Source organism: Syngnathoides biaculeatus, chromosome 18 (assembly GCF_019802595.1).
Source record: "Syngnathoides biaculeatus isolate LvHL_M chromosome 18, ASM1980259v1, whole genome shotgun sequence".
Classification (NCBI taxonomy): domain Eukaryota; kingdom Metazoa; phylum Chordata; class Actinopteri; order Syngnathiformes; family Syngnathidae; genus Syngnathoides; species Syngnathoides biaculeatus.
Genome location: NC_084657.1, coordinates 12,170,614 through 12,185,936, shown reverse-complemented (window position 1 = coordinate 12,185,936; position 15,323 = coordinate 12,170,614). Strand labels below are relative to the sequence as shown.

At 45.3% G+C, this 15,323-nt stretch overlaps 2 protein-coding genes across 6 annotated transcripts; one reads left to right on the top strand and one right to left on the bottom strand.

The window, feature by feature from the left end:
- Positions 1–469: 469 nt before the first annotated feature.
- LOC133491581 (rho GTPase-activating protein 22-like) lies at positions 470–7,771 on the top strand. 3 transcript variants are annotated; one of them, XM_061802875.1, is made up of 11 exons: positions 470–601; positions 696–780; positions 1,934–2,047; positions 3,081–3,288; positions 3,392–3,524; positions 3,609–3,682; positions 4,054–4,175; positions 4,250–4,469; positions 4,936–5,216; positions 5,537–6,134; positions 7,362–7,771. In XM_061802875.1, the coding sequence occupies exons 2-11, from the start codon at positions 729–731 to the stop codon at positions 7,630–7,632; spliced, it is 2,073 nt and encodes a 690-aa protein (XP_061658859.1). In that variant the 5' UTR covers positions 470–601; positions 696–728; the 3' UTR covers positions 7,633–7,771. The 3 variants fall into 3 exon arrangements, with proteins under 3 accessions (XP_061658859.1, XP_061658856.1, XP_061658858.1); XM_061802872.1 differs by having other exon boundaries at positions 3,081–3,297; XM_061802874.1 differs by lacking the exon at positions 470–601 and having other exon boundaries at positions 668–780; positions 3,081–3,297.
- Positions 7,772–8,194: 423 nt separating this feature from the next.
- Positions 8,195–15,270, bottom strand: LOC133491416 (putative monooxygenase p33MONOX). Of its 3 annotated transcripts, none has more exons than XM_061802488.1 (9): positions 14,740–15,270; positions 14,118–14,190; positions 13,940–14,001; positions 13,667–13,842; positions 13,327–13,441; positions 13,095–13,222; positions 12,219–12,322; positions 11,952–12,130; positions 8,195–11,489 (listed from the first exon to the last, which is right to left on the bottom strand). In XM_061802488.1, exons 3-9 carry the CDS (start codon positions 13,962–13,964, stop codon positions 11,272–11,274), a joined length of 945 nt encoding a protein of 314 aa, XP_061658472.1. In that variant the 5' UTR covers positions 13,965–14,001; positions 14,118–14,190; positions 14,740–15,270; the 3' UTR covers positions 8,195–11,271. The 3 variants fall into 3 exon arrangements, with proteins under 3 accessions (XP_061658472.1, XP_061658471.1, XP_061658470.1); XM_061802487.1 differs by having other exon boundaries at positions 8,201–11,492; positions 13,940–14,015; positions 14,740–15,266; XM_061802486.1 differs by having other exon boundaries at positions 8,202–11,492; positions 14,740–15,266.
- Between the last annotated feature and the right edge of the window lie 53 nt (positions 15,271–15,323).

The window sequence follows — 15,323 nt, the reverse complement described above, 5'->3', positions numbered from 1 at the left end:
TTTTCATAAAGGAACATCTCATGGATACAAATAGCTGTTTTTGCTAGTTTCCCAACGCAAATCTTCTTTTTTAATGATTGAACACTACGGTCACATATTTTAAGGGTCGAGGACTAAGGGGACCTTCTCTTGGATAACTTGGAAACCAGAGTTCAAGGTTGAAGGAACTAAGACGAGAGGCTTAATAGCTTTTAGTATTTGCTGTCCTCTCCTTGGACTCCTTTCCAGGACCATCTAGTCCTCCGCTGTCTGCGTGGTTTATCCTTTTCAGTTGTAGCCCAGATCCTTGGCTGGTCGCCAGTCGGTCGCAAGAGACATCAAGGGGAGACTGATCCCATGTCAGATGAGGAAAAATTCAGAGACTTGAACTGCTACATCTTTTCCGAGACCATCCACCTCCCGGTTTCTCTTGCGCTTATTTGTTCTGAGTCATGGTATAGATTGGAGTCTATCCCACTTAATTTATGGCAAGAAACCGGCTGTGTGAACGACTACATCATTGCAAGAACCCCTTGACAAAAAAATAAATCCTCGGCTCTTCAGTTTTGTTCGGAACGAGCAGGACACACGAAGACCTACACGATTCAGACGCGGGCGATAGGTATCGGTCCAGTTTGGCATTTTTCATCCTGGAAAAACAAAAAGTTCAACCTTGCGAAATCTGCAATCCAGTGTGTACAATCATCGTTTCCCAGGCAACCGGCGAGCGTGAGCGGGACTGCTGCAGCATGGGACTCAGCTGCTTCAAGTCCTGGAAACGTGAGAGAGCAGGCCTCAAAGGTGACACGCACAACATATTCATCTCACTGGATGATCTGTGTTCGTGTGTCCTTGAAGGTAAAATGCTGACTCGCGGGTTTTAAAGTTCTGAATTTGACTTTGAAGAGCGGAGAGATGAAGCGCGACGGGACCGTGACGTCCCGTCATGAATCACACACACACACAACAGGTGTGCGTGAGGAATAAAATGGGAAAAACTATGAATACACACATAAAATAGATCAACACATCAAATATTAAAATGTTGTATCATTGTCATTGGATATGTCATTTCCACTTTTGCTGTATTAAGTATGTAAATTAAATATACAGATTCCATAAATGTTCTCATTATTTAAGTAGACTAAAATAAAAAAATCAATCCATGAAAATACTAAATTTATTTAAAAAGCCTACAATATTCTAAATCCTGATAAATCTAGATAATGCATACATTTAAAACATAAAATGTGTAAATAACATTGATAGAATATACCTTTTAAAATATTCATGAATACAATATTGTGGAAATATTTGGTGACAATCATGACTTTATAATATGACAATTTTTGAACAAAAAGTGTCTCAGTCAAAAAATAATTCTTTTAAGACACAATATTTTGAATTCAATTTTAACATACTTTAGGATCCCAATTTAGTTTCAAAAATAAAACATGTAAACAAAAATACGTGAACAAATTGTACTGCATACATAAACTAAAATCCTGATTGTATTTCAATTGTTTAAAAACACCCATTAACAATTAACCAGATTTTGGTTCCACACCCAATAAAAAGTTGATCAAAAAATGTAAACTTATATTGTATTGTAAATGAGAATCTTTTCTAAATCTCGCTCTCTGGATAAAGGTTGAATAAATAAAAAAATAATAATCTCAAGAAGCTGCTGTAAATGTATGAACACTCTCTTGACAATAATTGAGATTGTTAGAGCCTCAACGTCCTGTGATCTTATCTTTCATTACCATAATGAAATTTCCTCATGAGCTCATTAAGTAGCTTCTGCTCCGCTACTGATCTTGGCTACTGCACGTTGGGGGGGGGCAAAAACAAAATCCCTTCCCGTGTTCCTGAGCGGCAAAAAAAAAAAAAAAAAAAAAACATTTGCGATGGGACTTGGCCCTTGAAAGCATCTTTGGCTTGGTGTGCGCAGGGAACAGAGACGTGCTGGCCAGTCCGGGCTCGTATTTCTTCCTGTCCAACAGCGCCGGCCAGGGAGACGAGTGGCTGAAAAGCCTCAACAAGGGAGTCTGGATCCCCTTCACAGGTACACAAAGCGAGCCGCTTCTTTTCTTCCTACCGCTGAATGTGCCTCACGCATTGCTGGGAAACTTTTTTAGCGTTTGCATGTTCTCCCCCGTGCCTGGGTGGGTTTTCTCCGGGTGGGCACTCCGGTTTCCTCCCACATCCCCAAAAACATGCAACATTCATTGGACACTATAAATTGCCCATAGGTGTGATTATGAGTGCGGCTGTTTTGTCTCTATGTGCCCTGCGATCGGCTGGCGACCAGTTCAGGTTGTACCCCGCCTCCTGCCCATTGATAACTGGGATAGGCTCCAGCACTCCCTTGTGAGGATAAGCGGCAAAAAAAATGGATGGATTGACTATAGAGTGCTATTCTTATGATTTAAAAACGTTACAACATCTTTTGGGTGATTTTTCAGGTGGCTTAATGGCATTTTCGTTCATTCCAGTGGACAAAGTTGATTTGAGATACACCTGCTTTGAGTTATGAGCGCGATCGTGAACTTAATTGCACTCCTAAGTAAAGACACAACTGTACTTGGTTGTCAAATGTCACACTTGACTACCGACATGAAAAAACTTTGTATAAGTTGCGAGAAGGTTTGCGTACACTGTACGACACGGGTGTCAAACTCGAGGCCCGGGGGGCCAGATCCGGCCCGCCGCATGATTATATGTGGCCCGCGCAGGCAAATCACGTGTATCAATTTCTGTGATTTTTTGTTAAAATCTGTCCCAAAATTTCAAATTGTCATGTCGTAAATGATAACGTTGAGCAATTACGAGCATTTTTTTGTGTTACCAAACTACAAATGATTCCAAAACTAGTTCATAAATTTTATGTCTAAATATGATGAGGCAGTTAAAGATTTTTTTTGTGGTTTCACATCCATAATGGGCCTCTGAGGGAAACCCGAAGTAAAATGTGGCCCGTGACAAAATCGAGTTTGACACCCGTGCTGTACAACCAAAACACCGGGGCACGCCCACAGGGTTTTGCAAGACATCTTTGCAAACCACGTTGACTTCTGTTTCTCGTGAGTCCCGCTCAGGCGTCTTCGGCCAGCGTCTGGAGGAGACGGTGCTGTACGAGCGCCGCTACGGCGTACGCTCGGTTCCCCTGGTGGTGGAGCAGTGCGTGGCCTTTATACGGGAGCGCGGCCTCCAGGAGGTGGGCTTATTCCGCCAGCCGGGGCAGGCCAGACTGGTGAGGGAACTGCAGGAGGCCTTCGATGCCGGGGAGAGGCCCACCTTCGACAGGTCCGGACAGTAAGCCTCCCAATTTTTTCTTTGAAATTAAGGCAGTTGGTTCATTTTGAAAATTAAAAAAAAAAAAACAACAACAAGCTTTCCGTGTTTGCAGTAACACAGATGTCCACACGGTGGCGTCACTGCTGAAGCTCTACCTGCGACAGCTGCCAGAGCCTCTGGTTCCTTTCAGCCACTACCAGGACTTCCTGCTCAGTGGCCAAAAGCTTTCAAGTGACCGCACGCAGGTGATGCGTGACTCAAAAGATATGAAAATGTTTTTTTTTTATGTGAAAAGTTGAACATTGCAATTCCTTTTTGTCCAACAACAGGGATTGGGCGAGTTGAGAAATCTACTTCAGGGGCTACCGGTGGCAAATTTCAACCTAATTAAGTTCATATGCCAGTAAGACCAACCGAAAAACACCCAACACTAGCATCTAGCTACAATCCAACCCTGGAAGTACGGTCTTGAGCAATATCTGCTTCCATATAGTAGATATTATAAAACTACTATGCTCGTACTTCTTGCCCAAGTTGACTACATGATCATATTTTCCCATTATTACATGATTTAATCCAAGGACACCATCTGCTTCTCCTTATCAGCATTCACTTTTCTTGGGACCCACGGTTCCCAAAAAAAAAAAAAAAAAACCCAAAACTAAATCAAGTACACAAAAGATAACTTTCATTACAAGGCAAACATGAACCGACGGGAGGCCAAAAACCCGTGAGCGGGGTTCACTTGTCAGTCCTTGCTTCATTTGAGCGCAGGTTTCTCAACGAAGTCCAGAGTCACTCAAAAGGGAACAAGATGAGCTGCCAGAACCTGGCCACAGTCTTTGGACCGAACATTCTCCGAGCCAAAGCAGAGGACCCTCAAACCATCATGGGAGGTACAAGCCAACTCACAAGGTCTCACGTGTTTTTTTTTTAATGTCAGAAAGATCTCTAAAGGATTGCGTTCCAGGTGCGTCACTTGTTCAGACGCTGATGTTGGAGCTGATCAGGGAGCACCAGTCCCTTTTCTCCAGAGTCCCGATACCGGTTCCTGCGCACACGGCCGAAGGGTTTTATGCATCGGCCGCTGCTCTCGGACGACCTCATCTGGAGCAGCAGCCCCCCTGCCTTCGTCAAATGTCGCTGCCACTTATTGCGGAGGGTTGTCAGGAGCCGGGAGAGCGTACCAGGTACTTTCTAAAGTTCCGATTGCGAATGCACGCTAACGACCACATTTGAATACCCTACGAAGATCCTTAAATCAGGAGCTGGCAAAATTACTCACATAGAACAGATACTAAAACACAACTACATCTACAAATGAGCCCTGAGGAACACCACAACTTCAGAAACTAACCAAAACCTGACATTTATTAACTCTAATCGATTACCTGTCTATGTTGAGTCACTAATTGCAAAATTTTTTACTCTTTACATCACGGCCCCTAACACCGGCAGTTAGTTACATTTGCTCTGATGTTAAATGAGAGCCAACCACAGTTGACTACTTAGTGGCTCAGGGACTTGTAGTTTGTATTCAAGAAAAGGAATACGGGTAAGGATCTCAACAGAGCTCGACTTTACCTGTACATAAAGTCTATTTTGACAAAGTAAGGAGTATGATGTACAGATATGTGCTTTCCTTGCTTCCTGCAGCTGTATCTCCTCAGCTGCGGCCACATCGGACGTGACTCCAGGCCACGCGAGATACCAGGGACACCGCTACACCTCGTCACATCCGGAAAACTGCTTCTTCCCGCTACCTTCCTCAAGTCAGCCTCATCAGAAGCAGCACGGGGGGAGAACTACTGATCGCCACCAGCACTCGACCAGTTGTGGATTGTCGGCCGCAAATGTCCACAGCGCTGCGGAGCCTAGCCGTGAGGACACGGGCTGGCTTGAGGTCTGGACCGGTCTGGGACAGGCAAACGACAGAGGTAGCAATAGTTCTCAGTCTGGACTTAATTATTAGTATGGATCCTTAAACAAATAAGTTTACATTTTTAAAGTTCAGACAACATTCTTGTAGCGGGCAAGGTCTCTTGTGGAATTTGTTGCTTCGCCAAATCTCTCGCATCGTGGTTTTAAATTTCCCCTGATTCACGTTCGTCCTGGTTGCTCTTACAAGAATTAACCACTAACTCAAAGTCTCAACTGCGGCTGACATCTTTCTATTTATGTATTTTTTTGCCTTGGGCAAAAAAAATTAAAAAAATAACCCAAGTATTTTTACTTTGTTACTTCCGACCTCTGGCAGGCGGGCATCTGTGGGGTCCTGGTGCTACCGAGACAGCAGTGGGAGGCGACGGACCTGAAGCAGTCAGCGGGGCCGCTAGTGAGGCCCAGGAAGACAGCATCCCGTCTGATTATGATAACGTGAACCGAGCACCGTCTAGTCAGGCCATGGAAGAGATCAATGCTGAATATTTAGACGCGAATGGTGAGGGACACTCGAATGAAGTGTCAGAGGAGGCGTGGCAGACGGTCGACGACTCCTCGTCGTGGTCCTCGTGTGAGGTTTTACCACCGGACAAGAGCCTGAGTCCTGAGGGTCCGGTTAGTTTCTGCATGTTGCCAAAGTTATCCCCCTCAAGTCAAACAGAAGAAGATGAAAAAAACCTCGATGGTTATCCAGGAAGTGACCCTAACGGAGAACACCATCCAAACACCCCAACGTCCGGTTCCATACTCAGTCCCCTCAGCACAGGGAGCTCGGAGGTGTTCCTCCTGTCTGGCCCTCCTGAACTTCCGGGCACAGAGCCACAGTCACACCCCGACTATGCGCACCCGCTGCTGGCCGAGCTTCGGCAGCAGATGGCCCAGCAGAGAACCGAGTACCAGGACAGGATACACAGGTAAACAATCGCGCTAAATGGTGTGCAGCCATAAGATGTGGCGGTTACATCTACAGCTAGCTTACAGCGCCCAAAGCGCTCTCATTCACGTAGACATCCGAGGCGCTGCTAAGGCTTCCGGAATCAAACTAGGGTTCGGTGTTTCCGTCTATAGTTGCGTACCTCTGGCCGATGGTCAAAGGCGAGTGGGTTGGGATTGGGGGAGGCCAGAGTGCCACCACTCCCCACACCGCCCCGGACAACTGGATCTACACATGGATCTAGTGAGGAAGTCGTCGAGATTTACACGGAAGAGTTTGAAAACGTAGAAAAGTCTGGATGCATACAAATACTTGGTTGCTGGATCTGTTCTCAATCAGGAATAAATCCCACATTGTGATGGAGCCACTCAGATTTTTTCAATACAAATACCAATATTTCAATAAATGACGCCTGGTTTTACACAAACTCGGAATCAGTAACTATGATTGGAAAATAAAAGACAAACGGTTGACGGCTTGTGAGCGCGGAAGCGTGTTGCGGCCACACGTTAAACTTTGGTAAACCTCTCCGTGACGGACGCGTTTTTTTAAAATATGCATTGTTCTCAAATGAGTCCAATGCGTATTTAAAAAAGAAACTAAATCGCTGGGATCGGCTTCAGCCCCCGTACACGGAAGCGTGTTGCAGCCACACGTTAACCTACGTAAACATCACTGTGACCGACGGTTTATTTTCTTTTTTTAAATACGCATTGGACTCATTTGAGAACAATGCATATTTGACAAAAAAACAATAAAAGCATCTGTCGGGGAGAGATTTACCGAAGATTAACGTGTGGCCGCAACACGCTTCTGTGTACATTGGAGACGCCGCCGTTGTTTTTTTTGTTGTTGTTTTTTTAAACGCATTGTTCTCAAATTAGCCAATTTGGCTTTATAAATACTCCTTGGAATTTGAGATTGAGAAGAATAATTCCTACCTGAAATGAAGTGATCGCTACACAGCCATCCATCATGTTTAATTACCGAAATCCATCGATTTTTTTCAGCCGGTATTCTATAGAATGACCTCTTTGAATATTTGACTCGTCTGTTGTAACAAACAACAGCACAGCAAGTCTCGGCCATTGTGAATATTCTGCTCCGGTTCAATGTCCCCCACACTGTCGAGTAGATTTTTTTGTCCGGCGATACGGCGCCGTGAAAACGCTCTATTCACGAGACCCCCGTCGTACGCCTGCCACAGGTTGGAGCGCTGCAACGACGCCCTGGAGCGGCAGGTGGCGGCGCTGCGCGACCGCCTGGAGCGGCAGAGGCGCAGCCAGAGCGCGGCCGAGGTCCGGATCCGCGAGGTGGAGCGGGCGCGGGCCGCCGCGGACCGCCGCAACTCCACGCTGCAGGCCGACATGGAGCTGTTTTTCCGGACGTACAGAAAGATCAAAACCCGGGAACAGGGGGATGACGATTACGTTGACGACAGACGTGGGAAAAGGGAACGCGCCTTAAAGAGCCTGTGAGGACAGATGGAAAAGATTGATTAGGTAAACAGAAGACGGTGGATTGACGACATTTTACCGCGGTTCTCTCCCAACCACTGCTTTTGTACACGCAACACTTGGAACGTCTGTATCCAATTGCATGAATGAGCTTTTACAATAAAAGAGCCAACACGAACTTTAGCACCTTTATCTGCGCTATTTGTTGACTTTATTGACACAATGTTGACCTGAAATTTACTAGTGCACCAACACAACACACGTCATGAGGGAATACTGCAATATCAAAGTTGAAATCACACCAATTCAAATTGAAATATGAAATTCATTGCTCCATTTAACAGATTAATCACCCAAAGCCCAATTTCTCTTAACTTTTTTTTGTGCAAAGTATATTTAGAGGTCACCGGAAACTTTATTAGGCGTAGCCAAATTCTACCCGGCCAGAAAATTTGGACATATACATTGAAGAAAATAAGTATTTGAACACCCTGCTATATTGCAAGTTCTCCCACTTAAAAAATCATGGAGGGGTCTGAAATTTTCATTGCAGGGATAGATAATCACAAAAACAAAAATTCAGAAAGCACAATGGAGGATTTTTGTAACAATTTATTTGTGTGATACAGCTGCAAGTAAGTATTTGAACACCTGCAAAAAAACAATGTTAATATTTTGTACAGTAGCCTTTGTTTGCAATTATAGAGGTCAAACGTTTCCTGTAGCTGTTCACCAGGTTTGCACACACTGCAGGAGGGATTTTGGCCCACTCCTCCGCACGGATCTTCTCCAGGTCAGACAGGTTTCTCGGCTGTCGCTGGGAAACGCGGAGTTTCCGCTCCCTCCAAAGATTTTCTATTGGGTTTAGGTCTGGAGACTGGCTAAGTCACGTCACAACCTTGATATTATTCTTCCAGCTGATAGACAGGTGTTCAAATACTCATTTGCAGCTGGATCACACAAATAAGTCATTAAAAAAAAAAATCATATATTGAGATTTCTGTTATTTTTCAGTTTCGATGATCTCTCTCACAGTGGACATGCACCTCCGATGAAAATTTCAGACCTCTCCATGATTTCCAAGTGGGAGGACTTGGAATATAGCAGGGTGTTCAAATACTTATTTGCTTCACCGCAAAAAGACAGACTGTAGCCCGTTTTAGGTGATGAGAATGTGACATTTATTCTCATATTCAGTCAGGAAAAATAACAAATCATATCCAGACATTGCAAATCAAAACAAACAAAACACACATTTTTGAGACACACTTCGGTTCATTTAAGGGAGGGGGTGGGCTATATACAGCGCGGGTGTGTGTGTGGGGGGGGGGGGTTCTTATATACAAGCCTGCAAGGGCATTTTCTTTTAGGCATGAAATTAAATTCTAAACACAAAATGAAATGTTCACCACAAATGGTGGAGGCAAAATAACGTTTCACAATTAAGCTGCAAGCTTCTCTCTCAATTCTGATTGGCGGTCAAATTCCCCCATGGTTATTTTTTTGATTTTTTTTAAATCCAGTACTTAACATTTATTACACTTTGTAAGTATAATGCATACACAGGAAATCTTTTTGAACTGTTTCCAAACATTATTTATGTACCTTTATGGGTTTCGTTTATGCGCACTATCAATGTTAACCTGTAAAACTTTTTGATTTAAACATTTCCAGGGAGTGTTTTGTTTTTTTTTGGTCCCCCTTTCTTTTCTCCAACTCTTTCAGACAAGGACAAAAAAACTTTTCCTATTCACGGCTGCTGTTATTTTGTCTTTTACAGGGAAGAGAACATCACAGCAGGGTAACAGCAACACCACTTGGTCCACTTTAAGTAAAAGTGCAACAACAAAAGTGCCCCCCCCTCAAAAAAAAAAAAGGGGGGGGGGGGCATGACTTCACATGTGACAACTGCTTAGAGAATAGCCGGATCAAGCCGGGCTGCTCTGTAGGCTATTTTCAAATGGCTAAAAAAACAAACATACTTCAATCATATAGTTATGACCATTTAGTCATTAAAAGAGCTAAATAATAAAAAGATGAAAAAAAAATGTGTGAAGGGGTCTGCCATTTTCCTGAGACCGCTGTTTTGTTACCTCAGTATACTTCACTAACACATTTGACCAGACCGAGACTACGGAATTCACGATGATGAGCATAAAGTGCAATCAAAGAACAGGATTCTTCAGTAACTTTTTCAAGTTATTATAACCATAAGTCATAAGTTTACAAAAGACAATTGTGGCGCTTTAAAGAGATTAAACGGTTGCGTGTGCTTCGCTACAGCCCGGCTGGGCAGTTTAGTGTGTCAGGGTCATTAGGGATTTTTCAGACGGACAGTCTATAGTTAATCATATTTCATTCACCGCATACAATTTATAAACATAAATTGACATTATTTTATCCAATTGTTTAGTGAGCTCAATGGAGTATGAAAAAAATGAAATCAATACAAAAGTGAACATAACACTGTTAGCGGGAGGAGTTGCCATTTGTTCTATGTACATTGGGTTCAATGAGTCTCCAACTAAAGACATTAAAATACTTAAAAAAAAAATTGAAAGGAATATGTATGCATGCTGAGTCAAAAATGTAGTTAAGAGGACGGATAACAAAATGTTTATTTTTTAGGAGTTTGGACAGCTCAGTGTCCCTTGCATTCTTAGATTTTTTTTTCTGAATAATCTGCAAAGCATTTTTTGAAGGGCAATGCTGCAAAATGAGTTTAAAATTATAATCATAGTTTGGGTTTCAAATATCTGAGGTATTTACTCTGAGATTCACTGATTTTTTTGGGGAGGAATTTACCCACCAATACTGGCTGAAAAACTCTCATACTGTGTGTTTTTCTGCTCAGACCAAAGCATTGACCATAATAAAATTCTCTGGGCACCATTTTGGTGCCAAGGAACTGTGTTGCAGTGAGTTGAGGAGCTACACCTAGAGCCAATTATAAATGATATTGGGTTGGAGCCGGAGGGTCTTTAATCCCCCTTTCAACAGCAGGGGAACACTATTTAGGGTTTGAATGATTACCCTAATTTCCGGCCTACAAGCCGTGACTTTTTTCCCCCCACACGCTTTCAACCTCGCGGCTCATGCGGTTAATTTGTGCATCTCCCCCCCCCCCCCCCAAAAGGCCACAAAGGGGGCACTCGAGCGTAAAAGGTAAGAATGGAATATATGTGGCGAGGAAGTGACTTTTACCGGCCCCGTTAGCGCTGCGCTAGCGTTGTGCTAGCATGTTGCTGCTGTGTTACTGGCGCGTCTCAAGTGATATTTACCGGTAAGTTTTATTTTAATGGCCCTGTTAGCGTTAGCGCGGCGCTAGCATTAAGCTCTTTCTGTGTACAGTCTCGTGTTTCAATGTGCACAGCTGCGGCGTATGTATGTACCAAATGGGATTTCTTTTACAAATGAGGCTTGCAACCGTGTGCGTTCTGTAGGCCGGGAATTACGGTAATTAAGGCAATTGGAAACATTTTTAAGCAGGGCGTCTACAACTCTCTTCTGGGTCCATAATGAGAACAAATTGGATGTCAACCATGTTCCAAATTGGAGGTTCCACTGTAGATTGGAGCTGCTTTTGGGAGATGGGAATTCGCGGCTTGAACGCCGGCAACGTGAAAAGGGGAAAACGTGTGACCTTTCGTCGGGCGCCGTCTAGAAGCCGGAGGGCGTCAGAATGTTCATGTCGCGCGGCTTGAGCTTGTGCGGGCGAGCGCCCTGGCGACGCCCGTCCACCGTCGGGATCTCCATCTTGGGCGGGGCGGACGCTCTCTGGGCGTCGGGGCCGGCGGCCAGCCGGGCGGCCGCCTGCGACTTGATGGCGTCGGTGGCGCCGGGCTTGTGGGCGCCGCGGTAAGCCTGCAGCGCAAAGCCTTCTGGGTGGAAAAAAAAAAAAATGGAGGAGGAGGGTAAAGGAGCACGTATACAAAACTGTCGAGCAAACAGTGGTCGACGAGCCACATGTTGCTTCACAAAGTCTTCAGACAACTTGATCACATGGAGCAGCCTGCTTTGGAAAATTCCCGCGAGATATCATGAAAATAAAGGCGTACTTTAAAGTCACCTACCCAAAGTCATCCCGGGACTTAAACGTCTTCCAAACAAACAAGTCTTCCTCGTCCAGCACTCGCTACGCGAGACAGCGCAGGAGCAGTTTGTTTTTATAACCAGACGTCCAAAACGGCCCCCGGTCTGAAGTCAGTCATTAACCCGCACGCCCCTCGTTTGCATTTGGTTTCAATTCCCCCCCCTCGGCCTCCTCACACCGTTTGCTCAACAACGTGCTGGAACTGACGTGGCACCTGTAAAGCTGGTGTTTACAAAGTTGTGTTTACCTGGCCCCGAGGGGTTGTTGCCTAGATCGGAGGTGGACTTGTGCACGAGTGGCCGCGGGCCAAACACGCCCCAGCGCTCCAGCACGCCTGCTCCTCCTCCTCCGTCGCCTCCTACCAGGTCCACGCTGCTGTTGGAGGAGCTCACGCTGACGTCCGAGCTTGTGCTACTGAACCAGCTCCTGAACAAAACAAAGCACAAAAAAAGCAAACGTGACCAGGGGCGGGGCGTTGGGGGAGGGGATGGTGACACATTAACCCGGGTCGAACCTGCGGTGCAGTTTGGGCGAGGTGTGCGGCGTGGTGGATGGCGTGGACTGGGCCGACGAGTTCTGGCGCTCGTCCCGAGCCTCCAAGCTCTGGATCTGCATTTTCTACACCACGATGAAAAATAATGGGGGGGGGGGGGGGCAGAGAGATATCATTACTGGGATAAATATCCATTTCCATTTTCTTCACCGCCTATCCTCACGAGGGACACGGGGAGTGGTGGAGCCTATCCCGGCTGTCGACGGGCAAAAGGCGGGGTACACCCTGAACTGGTCGCTAGCCAATCGCAGGGCACGTAGACACGAACAGCCGCACTCACAATCACACCTAGGGGCAATTTAGAGTGTCCAAGTAATGTTGCATGTTTTTGGAATGTGGGAGGAAACCGGAGTGCCCACCCGGAGGAAACCCACGCAGGCACGGGGAGAACATGCAAACTCCACACAGGTGGGTCCGGCATTAAACCTGGGACCTCAGAACTGTGAGGCCAATGCTTTACCAGCTGATCCACCGTGCCGCTGATAAATATCACAAGAAAAAAAAACGTGAATACAGCACAATATTAATTCTTGTAATTATGAGACTAAAGTTGAAATCTGTTTTACATGACATTAGTACTTGATTACATTTTATAGAAGTGTAATGTTGAAAAAAAAAACCTAAATGACAAAAAAAAAGAAAAAAGGGCAGAGAATTTTTACAGTTTCGCACATTCATATTTACTGGTTAACTTCTGTTTATGCTTGTATGACAGTTCATAATGTTAAATAGTTTTTAAAAAAACATTGCCTGTACAGCTAGTCATAGTTTATGAGTTTGGACTGCGGCATAAACAATTGTGCAGTCGCGGTGGTGATTTTATTGCGATGAAGCTACCTGGAATGATTCCGGCATGCGGTGGTGGAGTCGGGTCTCCTCGGCGGTGAGGCCTTTGTGGGGAGTGTAGCTGGTGTCGCTGAGTCCCGCCGTCTGCTCAAACTTGTGCATGCTGTCGTGAGTCTGCTCTGTGGGGAGAGGAACCAAAAGATGATTACGAATTTAAAAAAAAAAAAAAAAAAAAATGAAACTGCAAAAATATTTTCAAGTGTGCTCGTTGGCGGTGGCGTACTGGTGATGAGAGAGTTGAGGATGAGGGAGGAGGCCTTGGTCTTCACCACACTCGCGGGCCTGGTGGGGCCGCCGTCGAACACATTAGATTGAGACACAGCGACGCCTTCATCCTCCTGGTGGGGAAATGGACCAAACAATTAAGGACGCAGCCATACTATTAATATGAAGTCACATTTCGCAGATTTTATTTTGTTCATTTATTTGTAGAAACCCTTCTTGTTCCCTTTACCCAACCCCCCACCCCCCGTGTTAACTAAAAAGAGTATCGAGTAGTTGTGACTTCTTGCTGTTCGTGTTTCAGCTCGGTCCACGGGGCGGGTTCGGGCATTGCGTCCTACCTCAGCCAATTGGTTGAACTTCCTCTCGGGTACGACGGGGCGCCTCCACAGGTTTGTGATGTTAATGTCGTGCGGGGGCGTGGACATGGGCGCCTCCAAGTTGTCGTCGTAGCTGAGCCCCCGGCGGGTCATGCCGATGGGCAGCTTCATCCCACCCATCCCGGAACCTTCGATAGCTGCCGATGCCAAAATAAATTGAAAAAAAAGTCAATTTCGCAGTAGTTATTCATAAACCTTAGTGTCGGTTACTTGCAATTATTGCTTTCAACTCACATGGCAAGTCACCTGAACCAGACATGGCTTCTGTACTATATGGACCAAAGATTGAGTAGCACCTGTGACAACAGGACTGGTTTAAAAAAAAAAAAAAATACTACGGTGAACAGTGAAAATTCACAATAAAGGATCCCAAACTAGTATGACGTATTAAAATCTAAGCAAGTAAACTAACCTGTGATTAGAGCAGCAGCAGAGAGGCAAAAGGAGTAGTGGGTGGACTCATTGCGTCCTCCTGTGTTTATGATCTGTGGACAGGGCCGGTGGAAAGATTGGGGTTAAGGCTGAGGTCACAACAGGACACGACAAAGAACGCAATGACAATGCTTGGAAATTTGTGCGTCAGCAAGCCAGCCAAGGCCACGGGAGAAACTACCGCAACAACAACAAGAGATCAAATGTCAACAACGTAGCATCTTGATGACTGCCCCCGACCAACAACAAAATGCCCGCCAAAAAAAAAATTAAGTTGCAATTGAAAAAGGCGATTGGTAGACATTACCAATTTTCAAGGACAAGCCACTCATTGTTTACCTTCGTGGCAGATAACTTACACGCGAATTCTTTTAGGTCAGTGAAGATTTGGGTAAATGTCACTTTTGCCGAATTGAAGCGTGGCATACAAAATGCCATATAAGGACGTTTTTAAGGGGGTTGAGTCACGCGTGACAGCAAAACATGGGAGCGCTCGTTCGTTCGTGACATTTCCGAAGGCGGTTCTGCGGCCTAGATAAGGGAACCGATCGATGCTAAAAATGACAAACAAATGCGACGCAGCGGCGGTGTTTCGTGCTTACCACGACGAAAGCGGTCACTTCGGGGCGTGTAGCTATAGAGTCCAGGCTGACCCTACGATGACAGGTGAGTAGATTTCGTAGTTGATGATTTGCCAGGCGGCCATTATTCTGACTGGCTATGAAGAGGCTTCCGGGATGGACGGGTGAAGACACATCATAATCTCGCGAGAGTTCGTAATTCGCCTTTATCATATTTTATTCTGTTATCGACTCTTTAGTGCACTTCCTAATTTAATGTGACAATAACTGTACGTCCGAAACAATGGTTCTTTGGCTATATCTAGTGCTTTACAGAACAGAATGACGTAGTACAAAATAGCTTGCCGACTGAGGGTCGTTTCCATGGCGACCAGTAAACAAAAACTTCTGACTTTACGCCTAGTAAACAATGCTTCTAGTAAGAGTAAAAGTACTTTAAAGTGGATATCAAGAACATGGGATAAACGCTTCATGGTGGTTGTCAACGGTGAAAGTTTCTCACGGTTCCGCCCACCTCCGGAGTGCAGAGGCTCGACTTGGATGCCGAGCAAGCGCACCTCCCCCCCCCCAGCGTCACCGGCTTTCTCTACCCCGCCCCGGTGAGC